Genomic DNA, 18,005 nt, shown 5'->3' with positions numbered 1-18,005 from the left:
CAGGCGCAGTCAGCTTTCAGCGCACCTGCGCCGCGCCGACGGGGTGTGTCCGCCTGGACTTTGCAAGTTTCGTGCACCGCGCAGCCTCGCGCAGGCACACCTCCCGTCTCGCCCACGGGCGCAAGTGGGAAAGAGGGAGGAGAAGAAGGCGTGAGTGGAAGACGAGGAGGAGACGAGGCGTGGACTGGGATTAATACAGCCGATTCAGATCTTCACCAATCAAATGAGCTCCTCTCCTCACCTTTAATGCATTAGGGGAGGTTCAGTGCAAGTTCCGTCACTTGACAACCCGATGACAGATGCAGCGCAGCTGCTCCCACCACGCTCATCACGCGCATATCATAATAATAACAATGCCGATATTGTAAAAAAACAGGAGAGAGAGAGGGAGCTGTTTTGGTCCGAGAGGCTGAGTTTCCGTTACGCGTGCCATCCGCCTTTGATCTGACGTCAGATGTGACGGGACAATCTATATAGATATAAATTCACGTGTTGATTCAATTAGTTGCATTAAATAGTGTTTGTTGTGATTATTTATTGCATTTAAATGTGCCTGGAACTGTGGAAACCTGCCTGTGAGGTCTCGGTGACGTGTGCGCACTGCGCGCAGTCAGCCAAACTTCCACTCCGCCAGCTGTGATTCGCATTGAATGAATGGACTTTATTTGCGCCTTGTGCCGAAAGTAGACCAGGTTGCAGCTGGCGAGCTTTCAGCGAAGTCTCGGCGAGGCTTTTTGCCACGAAACTTCCGCTACGCCAAGCTGAATCTGTGACGCCTCCCCCTGCTGCGCCGCCACACCCATCTTGGCGCAGGCGATCCACCAAACTGCCAAACTGACGGTGCGCAAGGCTGCGCTGGTCGAAGCTTGCATTGCGCCGGCTCCGCCACCCTGCGCCGCCCTGCGCTGCGCCACGAAACTAGGGCCCAATGTTCCGGAGGACACAAACGTCGAGAATGAGTCCGACTCAGACTGTGAGGAGACGGTTGTGGCGAAAAAAGCCTGTTTAACTGGTTAATGTTGTTAAAACTGTTGCACAATAAAATATGAATTTATAAGATTGTAGTTTCTGCATTTATTGTCAAAGCATTTATCAGTAATAGGCTACAGTGAAAATTATAGGAAAACTTTGCAAGTCGATTTCGGTGTGCGCTCCTAAATTTTCTTCTTGCGCCCCTAAAATTTTAAGTTAGGGGCCACTGTGCTCCTAGTGAAAAATGTTAGTCTGGAGCCCTGAGATGTTTTCCTTCCTGAGATATGTTGAAACCCAAATACTTCACCGTTTGTTTCCACAACTGGAGTTTGTTTCTACTTGCTTTGTGACCTTGTTCAGCTAAAAACTTCAGCAGCAGAGTGTCTTCAGCAGCAGAGTGTCTGTTTTACAGTCAGCTTGAGTTTTTGAAGCTATCAAAATATCATCGACATACAACAGAATTTGACTTTGTTTTGGTGGGTTAGATTTGGCTAGATTTGATGACATTGCCTGCGAGAAAATGGTAGGACTTTCACAATATCCCTGAGGGATCCTTGTGTAAGTGTACTTTTTTCCTCTGTATTGAAATGCAAACCAAAACTGTGAGTCTGGGTGCACTGGAATAGAGAAGAAAGCATTCGCTAGATCAATAACTGAGAAGAATTTGGCCTGTGGACTTAGCTCATTTAGCAGCGTATGTGGATCTGGCCCTTGGTATCACAGCTCTGTTGACAGCCTGCAAACCTTGAACCATGCGCCATCCTGTAGATGGTGCTGCTTTTTTGACTAGAAACAGAGGTGTGTTACAGGGTGACTCAGGACATTCTATGATGATCCCTGCTTTAGCCAGATCTTTTATGATTGGTTCTATGCCTGCTTCGGCCTCTGGTTTTAGTGGATACTGACGTTGATATGGTCTGAATGATCCTTTTGGTGTAATTTTTATCGGTTCTATATCTTTTATTTTACCCACATCCGCAGACCTAGTTGACCATAATATTAGTGGAACACCTGTTAACTGATGTTCTTCTTCTTCAGTTAATTGGTATAATTCGTTTTGTTTGTTCCCCCCTTTTAGATGAACAGCCTTTGTACCGTTTTGTTACCCAATTTAGCTGCATGATATAAATCTCCAATTTGGGTAAAAAGCTAACTCCCCAATAAGTTAACTGGGCATAGTTTTGAGATGGCCATCGATGTTTGTACTTTTCTTTTGGTGTTAGGATCCTCGATCCACACTGAGTCGCACATTGGTTCGATTATCACATGCCCTGTGGCTGATTTAACTCTAAGTCCGTCTGACCTTGATCTAATTAGACTTCCAGCATCTTCCTCCCGCACAACTGATTTGCATGCACCGGTATCACACAGGAATTTTATTTTGTGATTGTTTACTTTTAATGTAACAAACGGTTTCTGTTTTAGGCTTAACAAGGCGTCTATTGTAACCACTGAAAGGACCTTATCTGCCTCTGTGTCTGCTCCCTGTGTGTGGGTGTGTGGTGATCCTGTGTGCTGTGTGTGTGTGTGTGTGTGCCTCAATACGACCTGTTCGTAGTAACGCAGGCGATGATTCTCGGCTTCGGGGAGATGAGTCTCGGTTCCGCCTGGGTCCTCTGCCTCCGTCCCGTGTCCCTCCACCTCGTCTCCCTCTGGACCTGCAGTCTTGCTTCCAATGCCCAAGCTTACCACAGTTAAAGCAAGCTTCATCTTTAACCCTCGTTCCATTCTCCCCTCTATCTCTCCCCCCTCTGTCTCTCCTGTATCTGTTCCTCCCTCTGTGTGCCCCCCCCCGCCATCACAGTCATCATCCAACACAAAGGCGTCATTTGTTTTTCCCGCTTTCTTATTTCTTTGCACCCCCTCTGCATGTATCGCGTGTTCCTTGTACGCAAGCCCGTAGTAGCATGTCCAATCAGGTGTTTTTTAATGAAATATGACAGATCTGGGTTCATGCCTGTGTTACACTTTTTAAAGATGAGGCGTCGCTCACTCTTGGCATAACATTTATTTCTGTAGAAAACATGAAAAATGCAGTTCAAATCAGGATTAGCGTGTACACTCAAACACGTTCGCCATGTACTGACTTCTACTTCTACTGGCGTCAGCTACTTTCATAACTCTTAAAACAATATGCTATCAATAACAGTACACTTTATAATCAACATAACTCATAAACAACATGCTACTCACTATTGCTACCACAGTTACCTTGAGTCAATACCCATGTTAAGTACCCAAATACATGTTTACTTACTCTTACAGGGACTACAGGTAAGTATTTAGCAACTACGAAAACACTGTCTCTTTTTAGTGTCAAATTACTCATTTTAACAATTATACACAGGTAAGTAATGCATAAATTCAAATGACATAAAAACATGAAAATCACAGATCAGTAATACCACATTACTCCAGACTGAATAATCAATGAACTTGTCTTATTACTCTCTCACTGTTTTTGTATCTCACTGCTTTTACATCTCTATGAATTATGCTTATGAACTGAATTATCTAATATAAACTCACAGCCAGTTACTATATTATTTTCACATAGGTTACAATTAAAGTTTCAAGAACTAACCACCGCACACTCTACTTATCAAAACCTCATGGAATGCTCCTTTAACCTTCATGACTGGGAAAACATACGCTCAGGCCGTGGCGTTAGCATTCACCGGCAATTAGCATTAGCTTAGCTGCTAAACAATACACACAGTAGATACAGTTTTCTAAAACATTGACTCGGTTCATCCCGTATCACACTGTTTGTTCTCACTACTGCCCTAACCGCATATATCTCCAAGCATGAATGTCACTCCCCATAGCTCACACAGGAAGATAGTAGCTTGTGCTTAGCGACCGGAGTCGTCACTATCGGCGGCCGCCATCTTACACGCGATGCGGCACACACACACACACACACACACACACTCGTAACATGGTCAAATTCAATGTCTCTAAATGTCACAGTTGTTAACTAAAGCTCTAATAACATAAACTACTGATGTCTATTACCCGGGTTCTGATTACAGTCAGCTTACCTGTAGAAAACATGAAAAATGCAGTTCAAATCAGGATTAGCGTGTACACTCAAACACGTTCGCCATGTACTGACTTCTACTTCTACTGGCGTCAGCTACTGATATCCAGTGAAGTGTACCGTTTAGAGCGCCCTCTGCTGACGAGGCTGAGTTAAGCACGACTAATATCACCCACTCGAAGCACATTCATTCAGAATTATAAACTATTATGCAATCGAAACAGTAGTTTAAATGATTTTAGAGCTTAGCTTCACAGAATTTAAAGGGGGGGCAAACAGTTAAACACCCAGTGCCACACTTGTCAGAAATGCATTTTTTAGCTGCATAGCGTATGGGCTATCCTCTATCTCATCTGAAGCTATGCCACTGTTTGCATCAAAGACTGTTTTGAGTCTGTCGAAATATACCAGAATTGGTTCGTCTTTTGTCTGTTTGCAATTAGTTATTTTGAAGTAATCTGCTCTACCACGGTATTGCGCAACCACTCTTATCAGGAGCCGATCTACGTGTGCTGCCCAGTCGTCAGTATTAAACACGTATGGATTGTTGGCTTCGGCTGCGTAAAGGGGATTCCAATTTCTTAATCAGACACCAATCGCCTTTTAATTAGTGTCGGAGCGCCCGTTCTACTTCGAGTGTATTTAGCCAGTAGCTGGCACTAGAGCATGGCTACCCGACCCGAGCCCGCGGGTAGCCCGAGCCCGAGCGGGTAACGGGCCGGGTCGGGTCTGGTTTTTAATTAATTACTTCGGGCTCGGGTCGGGTCGGACGAACTACAGTTTTTTTTTTGTAGGATACGATAAACGTTTTCTCTTCGGCTCAGAGCAGAGCAGAGGGACTGAGAGACCCGTGTTTCAGTCCAAACACTCTATGTAAGTGATTGCTGTCGGAAGATATAACTATTTAAGACTTATAATAACACAAATATATCACTCACTTCTGCTTTAAGTGCTGCTCACGGGACACCGCGAACAGCTGGAAGAGGTTTTCACTTTAGTCCACAATCCACATGCGCGCACACACACACACACACACACACACACACACACGGCTCTCTCTCTCTCTCTCTCTCTCTCTCTCTCTCTCTCTCTCTCTCTCTCTCTCTCCCTCCCTCCCTCCCTCCCTCCCTCTCTACCGAGGCATCTCACTTCCGAGCCGCTTGACGAGCGTCGCGCTGTTAAATGTCATTGAAAATAACATGCATTTTGCATAATAACATTTCGGGTAACGGGTCGGGTCGGGCCTGGTTTTTAATCTATTAATTCGGGCTCGGTTCGGGTCGGGTTTGAGAGTCTCGGGCTCGGGCCGGGTACGGGCTTAATTTCCAGGCCCGTGCAGCCCTCTAGCTGGCACACACCCTCCTGAATTGTGTCTCAAATTCTGTGCTGTTGGTCCGAGGGTGAGGAATGCCAGCTGTGGCCTCTTTTACATCCGCGTCCGTCCAAGGACGGTAAACTCTGACTACTGGCGGCTGTCGGTCTGCTCCTGCGCGAGGATTTGGCATTTCAATCATAGGATAGATATTCGCTATACATTCGGTACTGTCGAATTCAAACTGTGGTGATGTAAGAGGGCCGTATGTCTTACCGCTGCGGGTCGACCCCCCACATCCTGCATCCCACAGTTGTTTAGGGATCTGTGGTGAGAAGTGTCCTGTCGGGTTGGAGGGGGTTGAAGCCTGTACCGGCCCGGAGGGAGTTGGAGGTGGCTGAGGTTGTGGCAGATGAGGTTGATCCGGGTAGGGAGGAGGGACAGGCATCAGACACAGGGGAACCTCGTCATCATCTCTCCGTTGCTCTCGGCGAGAATAAAGGACAGGATCAAGATTAGAATTTGTCTGTTTGTGTTGTTCTTTTTCTCTTCTTTCCCGCTCTAGTATCACCTCCTGTTTTAATCCTCTATTTGTTTTTTCCTCTTCCTGCTTCTCTTGTTCTAATTTTTTATTTCTGTCTTCCTCTTTCTGTTTCTGCAGTCCCTTGTGTCTGTTCTCCGCCTCCGTCAACCAGGCCTGTGGCTGTTGAAAACCGTCTTTCCTTTTTTGCTTCGCACTGCCCTTTGCCTTCCTCTCAATCTCCTCCACCAAACGCTTAGTTTCCTTCACATTAAGCGCTTCCCGGAACTGTTATTTGGTTTTCCACAGCTTAAGATATTTCACATTGTCTTTATCTTTCCCCTGCATATATTTTGAATCTCCTGAATACTCACCTTCCGTGTTCCGGCCGCAACACGAATGGCTGTTACCCATCTTATTTTATTTATATCTAGTTCACCCTATTCTTTTTTTTTTTATATAGGTTGTATATATACTCACGAACAAATATAATAATAATAATTAGAAAAACATACACGGCAGAAACTCACAAACAAATATAATACGAACGTGCTCAGCAAAAAAACGAATGTTTGTCTTACCTGAGTGATAGCGCTTTTCCTTTTTTGTTAACTCAAAAAATCCTGGTGGATCAAAGTAGTTTACGTCGTTCCAAAGAAGTTTTACTGGCCTCAAGACCCAGTACTTTGAGGTAGGGATCAAAGTAGGTCTCGTCGTTCCAAAGACGTACCTTATACTGTTCCCAGACCCAGTACTCCGAGGTGCTCGTTTGACCTCGGATTTTTTACTGACTTAGCAAGACTCCCTCCTAATCAAAACTACCCGATTTTTTTTTGTAACTTGTCGACTGTTGTCAACACAGTTCTGTGTGTTGCTAAATGAATAGAAAACCTTTTCATCCGATCTGGTAAAACCCTTCTCGGCAAGTTGAGAATCCTGGATTGCTTCGTTGTTTCTTGGGCCGTAGCCGACTTTAGACCGAGCAATCCTAGACAGCTTTGTGGCGCTTTTCGGGTCTCCCACCCCCTCAATGCTTTTCGGACCTAAGCCCCCGGACTTTAAACCCCACGCTTTTCGGACCGTAGCCCCTGGACTTTAAACCTGGCCGTCTATTACTGGCACCAAACGCAGTCTTCGAGATACTAGAACTCGGTCGTTTTACCAAATGGTGAAAACTTTCTCACTCAGGAATTTTTATGTTGGCCCGATTTGTTTTTGATGCCTCAGATTCCTCCTTCGTTCGGACCCCGTCACTGCTCTCCTCTCCAGCCGGGCCCGCCTTGCAAGGTGTTCAGGTCCGGTAGTTGGAGAAAAGAAACAGATATTGGGCCCCACGTTGGGCGCCAAATGTTAAAAGAATTTTTCCGTAAACGAATAAATTCACCCAAGGAGGAGATCGGAGACATAAGTAAAGTCGACGTCTGACTTTAATCTTGTACAAGAGGAGCAGTTACAGTGCAACAACGTGTGAGGATGCTACAGAGGAAGTGCTCAAATCATTGTTGTGACTTGAGTCTTTTAAAGGCACAAGAGATAACGCGTCATTGAAAACATGTAATACAATCATGTGCACAGGGCCCCTGATAGCTTTAGGCCCTGTTTAGGTCATTAGTGGAGAATACTCAAGTCATTAAAACACTAAAATCATGTGGTTATACAAAATTCTTATAACATTCACAGTAAAGTAGTGAGTATAGTAGTAGTATTAGTGAGAGTAGTAGTGAGTAGAGTAGTCGTGAATATAGTAGGGAGAGAGTAGTAGTGAGTAGATTAGAGTGTGGTAGGAGGAGTAGTGAGTAGGGAGTAGTAGTTAGTAGCAGTGAGTAGTGTAGTAGTGTTAAGCGTGTTTGTTTGTTTGAGATTTAAATGTAGACAGACTAAAGAGAAGACAGTCAGACATACTGTTAACTATTTATTCAGAATTGTATCATTAAGTGAAAGCAAAGCTTGATCAAGGACTTTCTCTGTTTGAAAAATCGCAGGCAGCAAAGCCAATAAGCAGCAGCCAAGCTGTTAACTGCAACCAGTCACCCAAAGAAAGATGCACAATTTTCTGCAGCAAAGTCTTATATACTTTTCAGTTCAAAAAGGTGGGGAGGAGCTTTGGTTTAAACTTTAGCCCTCCCTTGCAGATGCACGAGCTGGTCCCAGCCCCATGGCAACATGACACCTTGGTTTCCTGGAAGCAACACCCTGTTGAAAAAAGATGATGCTGTCTGCCTGTTCATGCTCATCTGCTCTTTGTTTTAAGTTCTCGGCTGACTCTCTAAACTCTGAGTAAACCAGTGTTATCTCCTTACATTTATCACATCAGTGAATGGGGCTATGTGCTCTCTCATATCCTGGCTTTAGTTTCATATGCATTCAATTGTCTGCAGGATATGTTCAACCCTTTTAATGATTGGTGAAATACAATTTAGAATACAGTATTAGTGTAGTGACTAACGTAGTAGTGAGTAGAGTAGTAGTAGTGAGTAGAATAGTTGTGAGTAGAGTAGTAGTAGTGAGTAGAGTAGTAGTGAGTAGGGTTGTCACGATACTAAAATTTTCAACTCGATACCGATACTCAAGAAAATATTCGATACTCGATACCATTTTCGATTCCACAAGGATGAAAAAAAGACCCCAAAATTTAAAAGAAATATTTTTATTAACAAAAAAAATGCAAAAATAACAAGTTTCAGGTCTAAGGTAGTGCAAAAAAAAAAAAAATAAAATAAACAATAACAATTGGAACAATATTTTGAGGTTGTAAATATAAGGGCAAGCCTGATAAAAACTAAATTAACTTAAGTGTTAAGTGTGGGGGGGGGGGTGGTATCGATACTTTTGAAAATGAGTATCGTATCCGGATACAACATTTTAGTATCGATACTTTTTTGAGTTTCGATACTTTTGACAACCCTAGTAGTGAGTAGAGTAGTTGTGAGCTGAGTAGTAGTAGGGAGTAGAGTAGTGGTGACTAGAGTAGTTATGAGTAGAGTAGTAGTGAGTGGAGAAGTAGTGAGTGGAGTAGTAGTGAGTAAAATAGTAGTTAGTAAAGTAGTAGTGTAGAAGAAATTGTGTTACCTTACAATTCTTATTTGGTTTTGGTTTAATGTTCCTTTCTCTCTAAACATCAAATGTCCTGCTGAGCTGTTTTCCATTGTGTTAACCCTTGCCGTCTTGATGAAAAGACTCTTTGATCATTCCCTCTTCCTGAACGGTCTCTGTCTCAAATACATTGATCAAGGCCCGATGAGTGACCCCTGTAGTGACATCGTCTAGCTCTCCCGAGAACGGTCACACTTTGTAGATATCAACAGATGTCTCTTCCTCTGCAGAGAGACATGTGTTGATTCAATGCAAATCCACTCATGACACCTTCCCTTTTGTTCTCTCGACTGTTCTGTATAAATCCAACTCGGCCAGGCCATTCGACAGAATGGACTGTGTGGCAACGCGACATTGTCTTTTCTCCACTGTCAGTGATTAAACCTCATTTGAACCAGCCACAGAATTGGACCTGAAGAGTTTCTTCCACAGTAGTTTGTAGAGTAGTAGTGAGTAGAGTAGTGGTAGTGAGTAGAGTAGTTGTGAGTATAGTAGTTGTGATTAGGGTAGTAGTGAGTGATTTTGGACACCATGCCAGCTGAAGGTAGTGTTGTGTTTGCAGGTCCTGGTGGAGCTGGTGAATGACGACAATGTGGGATTGTTACTGGATGAGCTGAAAGGATACTGCACGGATGTCAACACTGACACCTCCCAGGCTGCAATCTCAGCTATAGGTAAACATGTACAATCTCCACCGTGTCTTCATCACAAGACGAACACTTCCAGGCCATGACTTTTTTCTACGTCACAGTATCACACTCTTATTCTCACAGAGATAGGCTGTAATATCATGTTTTATTCCTACTAATAGGAAAACCCTTAGTCCCTCAGGTGGTCTAGAAGCAATGCTTCTGTCATATTTATGTCAGAATCTGGACATTGGAAAAACAACGATGATGCATCTGAGGATCTTGGGGTGCTGGAAGGGACATCGGGCAGTACGAGATCTGATAGTTCAAATCAATTCTGAAAGCAACAGGTAGCCAATAAGGAAGCCAGGATTGGTGAAATATGGTCAAGTTTCCTAGCTTGAGTCCAAATCCTAGCATACACAGATCTAACTGGATGGACACAAAGAAATGGTAGTAAAGTCTTACGATAACAAGCGCATTTAAGTGAATGATTCTTCCATCCCCCAGCAGGAGAAGGGCTGTGAAGAAGGCGGTTTAAAGAAACAGTGGGCAGCTGGATGCTCTGTCAAATGTAAACCAGAAAAGTTGGAACCCATATAATTAAAATAGGAGTAGAACAGGCAGAGTGAGAGTCTATGTCCGCCGTGTCCTCCAAAAGAAGCAACCGCTGAATAGGGACACAACTTCTCCTGTGTTTGTTCTGCTTGGATGCAGGTTGTATTGGACGGAGCTACAGTGACAAATGTCTGGAGATCCTCACTGGACTGCTCGGGCTCAAACAGGAGCACATCACTTCAGGTAAAGCTGAGCCCACACACACACACACACACACTGCATGTGAGCAGCCTGGCACCATGCATTTCTATAGTGACTACTTGATATGTGTCTACATGGCTTCCTTCTCTGTCCCCCCTCCTCAGCGGTGGTGCAGACAATGCGGGACCTGGTCTGGGTTTGTCCTCAGTGCAGTGACACTGTGTGTTTGGCTCTGGAAGGCTGCGAGGAGACACTGCAGGATAGCCAGGTCAGAGCCGAGCTGCTGCCACACCATCTCGTACTGCCTGGATGGAAACACCACTCACTCTTACTCTTATTTTCCGGAGTCTGTTGTCAGTGAGCTGTTTATCTGAGGCAGCAGGGTGAACAGTCTTTAACCTGTTTAACCCAATGGGCAACTTATAGAAGGTTTGCATTTTGTACTGTTTTGAAAACATGGAGTCTGTGAACAAACTATGTGTTATTAAGAAGTATTTTAACAATGATCTCGTATACAATTTAACCTTTAAAAACAAGCAAGTTGTGTCCAAAAGATCCAGGCTTATTTTCTCTTCAGTCTGCAATAACCTGACCATCATCACTGAAGTAGGAAAGTAGAAATTGCGAGTCTAATGCACCTGAATGCTCCATGAAACACACAGAGGCCGCTGCCTGAGACTTCTGTCTGTCTGCTGTTCTGGTTGCTCAGTAGGTAAAGGTCACACTCGTCATTTTACAGGTCATTGTTGGTTAGAGTAATCACACACTGGGCCCTATCTTAGCGGGCTGAAATGCAAGCCTGAAACGTGAAGCGCAAGTGTCTTTGTGGGTGAATCTCGAACACTGTTGCTATTATAACGGCAGATAAATGACTCTTGCGTCCGAAACAAATCTAAAAAGGGTTGCTCTTAAGTCACTTCATTACTAATAGTTGTGTTTTGGGCATAAAATGCAATAAACCAATCAGTGCGTCATCTCCCATTCCCGGGAGGGAATAGTGGATTGCTATTATAGTGGCGGATTTACCTGCGTCCCTTTGGATGAGAGAAGCAGGTGCACGCGCGTTGTGCATGCGCTACATATGGCCACTAAATAACGCGCTACTGACTTTACACCAGGTTTAACTCTGACCGCTCTGACTGCGAGTCAATATTGCAGTACAGACGTGTTCAGGGTAGGACTCTTATCAAGTATGAATTATTTGGAGCAGATCATAGAAGAGTTACTGAAGCATAACAGCTTTGATGTTTTTGGCAAAGGTTCAAAATATTAGCGCCGTCATGGCGTCGCCCTGGCCAAACCCTATGTTAATCTGGTCAAAATTGGATTACTTTTTATCCTTGTGGCCTTTTGAACCAGATAACCAATTATGGTGTCGTCCAAAATTGATAAAGCACAACCCCTGAAATTGGCCAGAAATGGCAAACAATGGCCAGAAATGCAAACTATGTTCCCTGTAGTGATGTCAACATAGGTGTCTAGTTTTGTGATGATTGGCCCAAAGGTTATGGAGTTATGCTAATTGCTTTACGGAGCCACACCCCTCTTATGTTCATCGGCTGATATCTTCTGAATAAAACCATATTTTCAAAACCTCTCGTAACCATGACCCCAGGTTGGTCTAATGAGTACCAAAACAAACATTTCGTCCAAATCAGATCAACGGTGTCGGAGTAATTAGCAAAATGTTTTTCATAAAATACAAGATGGCGGAACATTTTTCGAGGTGGACTTTAGTACTTGTGGAAGAAAAACTCTTCAGGTCCAATTCTGTGGCTGGTTCAGATGAGGTTTAATCACTGCTCAGTGGAGAAAAGAAATTCACAGTGTATCCATGAAGATCCATTCTCCCGAATGGCCTGGCCGAGGTGGATTTATACAGAACATTCGGGAGAACAAAAGGGAAGGCGTCATGAGTGGATTTGCATTGAATCAACACATGTCTCTCTGCAGAGGAAGAGACATCTGTGGATGTCTACAAGGTGTGACTGTTCTCGGGACAGCTAGACAATGTCACTACAGGGGTCACCCTTCGGGCCTTGATCAATTTATGTGAGACAAATGTTACGGAGACAGTTCAGGAAGAGGGAAAGATCAAAAAGTCTTTTCATCAAGACGGCAAGAGTTAAACACAATAAAAAAAAACAGCAGGACATTTGATGTTCCGAGAGAAAGCAATATTATATGAGATACAAATAAGAATTGTAAAGTAACACATTTTCTTCTACATACTCCAAGAGACTTTTTTGTCGAGGACACTCACCTGCAAATTTCATGTCAATCGGAGTTACGGTGTGGCGGGGCTGGGCCTAGGTGGGGCTAGGTGGCGCTTGGCCGAATATGAAACCTCCAAATTCTCCAATTTTTCACCAGGTCGCGTGTGCACACCAATTTTGATGAGTTTTTTTTGATGCTCAGAGAAAATGAAAATTCAGAGTTGCCCATCTCAGAATTGGTTGACTCAGAGTTCGGGGTTAGGTTCAGAATTGGTTGAGCCTGCTTTCTGCAACGGGCCCCTGCACCAAGTTAACTGAACAACAGCACCATTTCTGTTGCAGAAACGTTTCTTTTCTTTGCTCTCCATGTGTCGCCGATGACGTGGTTCTTAAAAAGGGATGTTTCGTTACCATATATGGTTGAAGGGACAGTGTATAACATTTTAAGTCATGTATTAGCTAAAATCAATATCCTCATTCATAAATACGTCCTAATAAGTGTATAATTACCTCTGCCAATAATCTGATTTTTCCTTGTAAGCAAAGAATTTCTTATTTGGATTTACATTGGACATGTTGTCATAGCTTTTTGGTACATAACGGCTACTGTAGTTGCAACGAAGAGATGCGCTTGAGAGCACTATTCATTTGAATGCAAAATACAATTTCACCACTAGATTGGAGTAATTCCTACACACGGTCTCTTTAATTGGGGGCTTTGCAAATGAGTGTACGTGTACGGTCAGGTGGTTTAGAACATGTGGGATGTATCAATGCTGGTGTGCATGTTTGATAATTATTTGTACTTGCACACATTTATTTTCAATTAATTTTGTCATATAAAGTATGATATTAGTAAACAGTAAGGCAATAGAGCAATGGTGGAGAGTTCAAAGGGACCTCCACAGTCCACTAGTGGCCAAACCTGCACCTGGTGGGCGCCCAGGGCCTTTCATGTTGGCTCCTCTTCCTCCATTAGGGCAGGCAAGCCTTGCTGTGGTTGCTGGCCATGTACGGGGAGCGAGTCTCCAGCGCCCCCTACACGTTGGAGGTGTTCATTGATGGAATGAGGAGTGAGGCGTCTCTGGGAGTCAAGATGGAGCTGCTGGCGACCACCATGAGGCTGTTCCTGTGTCGGCCTGCTGAGACGCAAGACATGCTGGGAAGGCTGCTGCACTACTGCATAGGTGTGTGTGTGTGTGTGTGTGTGTGTGTGTGTGTGTGTGTGTGTGTGTGTGTGTGTGTGTGTGTGTGTGTGTGTGTGTGTGTGTGTGTGTGTGTGTGTGTGTGTGTGTGTGTGTGTGTGTGTGTGTGTGTGTGTGTGTGTGTGTGTGTGTGTGTGTGAGAGAGTGTGTGTGTGTGTGAGAGAGTGTGTGAGACTATAAACGCTTGTGTTTTCCAGAGGAGGAGACGGACATGTGCGTGCGTGACCAGGCGCTGCTGTACTACCGCCTGTTGCATCGTGGGATAGAAGAGACACGGAAGGTCCTCCAGGGTCAGAGATCAGACCCTTCCCTGGGTGTTCTGATTGGCCACGCTGCGGAGCCCATCTGCCAGTGGGCATGCAGCTTCAACACTCTGGAGCCTCTGAGGCTGGGCGCCATAGAGACAGAGCCAGCAAGCAGAGGAAGTCCTGAACATGTGACCTTTGACCCCAATCCTACCTCTGAGCTCCCGGACACACTGACCTGTTGCCAGATGGAGAAGGTTCATTCAGGTGAGTAGCTCTAGTTTCTCATTCAGAGTTGACGACGGCCAAAGTTGGGATGGCCCTGGGGACAACGACAATGGGGTCAAAAATGACTGGATTTCTCATTTAATGCGACTTACGCATTCACACAGTCAGAAAGGTTTTGCCAGCTGTCCTTCCTGCATGTTGCAGATGAAACTGTTGCTTTTTACCTGTATTATAGGTTTAACTTCTTCGTATTTCTGTAAGATTATGGTTCGCTCCTCGTACGTGAAATATGCCGCTCCACTGCCCGTGGACTGATCCATGTTTGTGATTGGTCAAATGCTGCAAGCCCCGCCTCTTTCATGTGCACGCGCTCATAGCTGGAAATGGAAACCCTGGTTGACTTAACGAGTTGATAACCAGCTTCCTGTGGCCGCTTATCTCTGATTGCCTTTGTTAGGGTTACTTAAGCTGGATAACTGGAAGATACCCTGGGTATGTTGAACTCCCTGAGTATTACAGGCTTCTGGACTGTAGAGAACCTGAAAACTCAATCAAGTGGGGCAGCAACAGGGATGACAATTCTTCGTCTATGGAACGTCGGAGGTACCCTGCAGAGTACCGACCATGCCTGCAGTGATGGTCCGTAGTCTTTGGTCTCTTGCTGGTGGTGACATCATTTGGTTTCCGCTCTGGCCGTTCCATTAACACACAAACAGTTATTGTATCTGCCCATTATTTCGTCTCATTTCGCAGTTTTGCTGCACATTACTAGACATTAATTTCTGGTGGCCTGAACCGGAATCCTTACCTGTGCCCTGTTGTACGCTACCATTTCCTTGTTTGCAAACTTGCAATAACAATCCCTCTCTCCCTCCCACCTCTGTTGGTACTCCATGTCCTCTCCAGGCTCAAACAGTGCTGACGTGTGTGCAAAGTCCGTCCTGGCTTCAGGTCCTGATGCCCCCCTCAGCCTGTCCCTGACCCCGGCTCTCAGCCCGGAGGAGTTTGAGCGTCTGTGGCTGCAGAAAGGTGAGCCACCTGCTGAGCGAGGTGATTAGATGTAGGACATCTCCAGTATCTAACTACTCTTCCTCATGTGCTTGATACATTTGATTGACTATTTTGAATATTTTCATGCCATTTTATATTTGTACTTCATTTCATCAGGCCATACCACTAACCTGAATAGTACTTTTTCTGGCTAGGTGCTGAGGAAGAGGAGGAGGGTTATGTGTGCTTGGAGGAAGTCATCCAATGCCCTGCGATACCTTACTGTCCACCACAAAGCCTCCAGGCTGCCATGCAGCTGGTCAACATCCAGACCCTCGCCTTCACACCACTGCACACACTCCCCTGGAGGGTCTACCTGTACACACACACACAGCAAGCACACTCGGGCCACGCACCAATATACACACTGATAGTTGGTGAGCTGCTGTACACTGGAGAGGCAGGGAACAAAGGACCTGAAGAGGAAGATGGAGAAGAGCAGGAAGTTAAAGTGACTCTAAAGCAGCAACCAAGAGATGACAATGCTCTCCAGGCGTTTCTCTCCATCCTCACCACTGTGCTGCACACTCTGTCTGCACACACACACACATCATTGTGATGCACATGCTGTCTGTCTGCACATACACACTCTGTCTGCGCACACACACACGAGATGCTCACTGACCGTACTCATACACGCTTAGTCCCGCCCTTCCTGTGTCCCCCATACAACTTTATTTTGGGGGGGAAAAACAGGCTAGTCAACGGTGAGCGGCGGATCATTTATTGACCCCGATTTATTCCCTGAACTCCACATGTGATGTTGGTCAGTTTAACAGATTAAATCGCAGTGTCATAGGTTTGTTTAGTGTGAACTACATCTCTGGTGTCACACAATGTACGTCACAAACACAGCTGTTAGCTCGGCTTGCTAGCTAGCTACCTTAGCTTGTTACGTCACTAACGCGGCCATTTGCTTGGCTAGCTATCTAGCTAGCTTACTTAGCTAGGTATGTCAACAACACAGCTGTTAGCTCGGCTTGTTAGCTAGCTAGCTAGCTAGCTAAGGGTTAAAGCTAGGTATGTCACCAACACAGCTGCTAGCTTGACTTGATACGACACGGACATTAGCTTGCCCTGTTGGTGGAAACCTTTTTTTTTTTTTACTTCAATTAGAACACAACATGAGACTTTATTATCTTTAAACTGACAAACATATGTATAATCCATGAAACAGTTTTTGAATGGTGCTCTCAATTATTGAATGTTTGTTTTCTTTAATGATGAAAACTTGTTTTGATTTGTGATGGACACTGCCAGGCCACCTGTCTGGTGGGCGAGGTTAATAAAAAGGCCTCCTGCACACAGCTGATTGCAGTTGCAGTGTGAGTGCCATGAGCAGCAGAACGTCTTTTCACTTTTTTTTCCCTTAAAAAGTTCGGTGCTAATAATGGGTTCACAACAAGTAGCCGCTGTACCCAGCCGCTCTGCTAACAGGTTATGGGTCTAGAGAAATCCAGAGACAGTTTTTGAAGCGTGTTCCCACCGGTGTACCGGTGACGATTAGCATGCTGTTAGCACCCTGAGCGGACGGGCTGCAGATACGACGAAATTCTTGGGCCACCTTCGTTTACAAGGGTTAAAGGACCCTATTTTAACAGAGCCCACCATTGAAGACGCAGAGGAGCTGCTGGAAGATGCGAGAAAGAATGGCGGATAAAAAAAAAAGGAATGGCAAGAAGTGATGTCACTCTACTGGGACTTGAGGTAACCTCAGACCTGCACGGTGGTGTAGTGGGTAGCACTCTTGCCTCACAGCAAGAGGGCCCTGGGTTCGATTCCCGGGTCGGCCCGGGTTCCTTCCGTGTGGAGCTTGCATGTTCTCCCCATGTGAGCGTGGGTTCTCTCCGGGTTTTCCGGCTTCCTCCCACAGTCCAAAGATAGGGGTAGGTTCATTGGTGACTCTAAATTGCCCGTAGTTGTGAATGTGAGTGTGAATGGTTGTTTGTCTCTACATGTTGGCCCTGCGATAGACTGGCGTCCTGTCCAGGGTGTACCCTGCCTTCGCCCAATGATAGCTGGGATCGGCTCCAGCCCTCCCGTGACCCTGAATACAGGATAAACGGTAGACGATGGATGGATGTGTAAAACCACTTTTCATGTGTTCATTTGAAGTTGATTTAGCTGAAAGAATTGATGTGCAAGTGGGGTGGTATTTATTATTATCAATAACAACCACCGTACTCATCCCGAGGATGTTGGAGGGCTGTGATGGGAATGTTCTGTGTCTGTCTATGCAATAGAAGACTGTAGTCTTTCAACCTGGAACACAGCATTGGCTTTATTGAATCTTGAAAGAGGGAGAAACGTGCACAGAGTGATGCTGGCTGAAATCTCTGCAGAATGGTGAGTGAGGAACAAAGATGTAGTTTCCTGGCTGGGTAGTGCCCGCAAAGTAGTCAACCGCAATGAATCTGTAATGAATGATTTATCACTTCACCCAGAAGGTTGTTTGTATGACTAACTGGACTGTTCATAGCTCAAAATACTCACCAGTTAGTAGAGAACAGACTGTGAAAAGCGAGGCATTCCTTTTCCCAGAGCCTAGCGTTTTGCCCTTAAGTTTACACACATAATGTCACACTTACCCTCATAGTCACACTACATTTCCCAGCATGCAACATGGCAGATGCTGTCGGGCGGCGTTGCACTTCTACAGTAGCGACCAACCCATTCGGCTAAGCGAACATATATAAACAACCACAACACACGTCAGTTCAATCAACTTGCTTG

General features: G+C 45.0%; 1 protein-coding gene across 2 annotated transcripts in view; it reads left to right on the top strand.

Moving 5' to 3' along the window:
* ap4b1 (adaptor related protein complex 4 subunit beta 1) overlaps window positions 1–16,547 on the top strand; it is a 57,981-nt gene extending 41,434 nt beyond the window's left edge. The window contains exons 7-13 of one of the 2 annotated variants that reach the window (XM_084015386.1): window positions 9,503–9,614; window positions 10,287–10,370; window positions 10,493–10,596; window positions 13,524–13,731; window positions 13,947–14,261; window positions 15,129–15,251; window positions 15,428–16,547. In XM_084015386.1, coding sequence (XP_083871512.1) covers window positions 9,503–9,614; window positions 10,287–10,370; window positions 10,493–10,596; window positions 13,524–13,731; window positions 13,947–14,261; window positions 15,129–15,251; window positions 15,428–15,831 — 1,350 coding nt within the window. In that variant the 3' untranslated portion in view covers window positions 15,832–16,547. The remainder of the gene's footprint in view (window positions 1–9,502; window positions 9,615–10,286; window positions 10,371–10,492; window positions 10,597–13,523; window positions 13,732–13,946; window positions 14,262–15,128; window positions 15,252–15,427) is intronic. The other variant, XM_084015385.1, reaches the window with a different exon arrangement.
* Window positions 16,548–18,005: the final 1,458 nt, after the last annotated feature.

Source organism: Eutrigla gurnardus (genome assembly GCF_963514095.1).
Source record: "Eutrigla gurnardus genome assembly, chromosome: 8".
In the NCBI taxonomy this organism is placed as follows: domain Eukaryota; kingdom Metazoa; phylum Chordata; class Actinopteri; order Perciformes; family Triglidae; genus Eutrigla; species Eutrigla gurnardus.
This window is presented reverse-complemented; position numbering and strand designations above follow the sequence as displayed.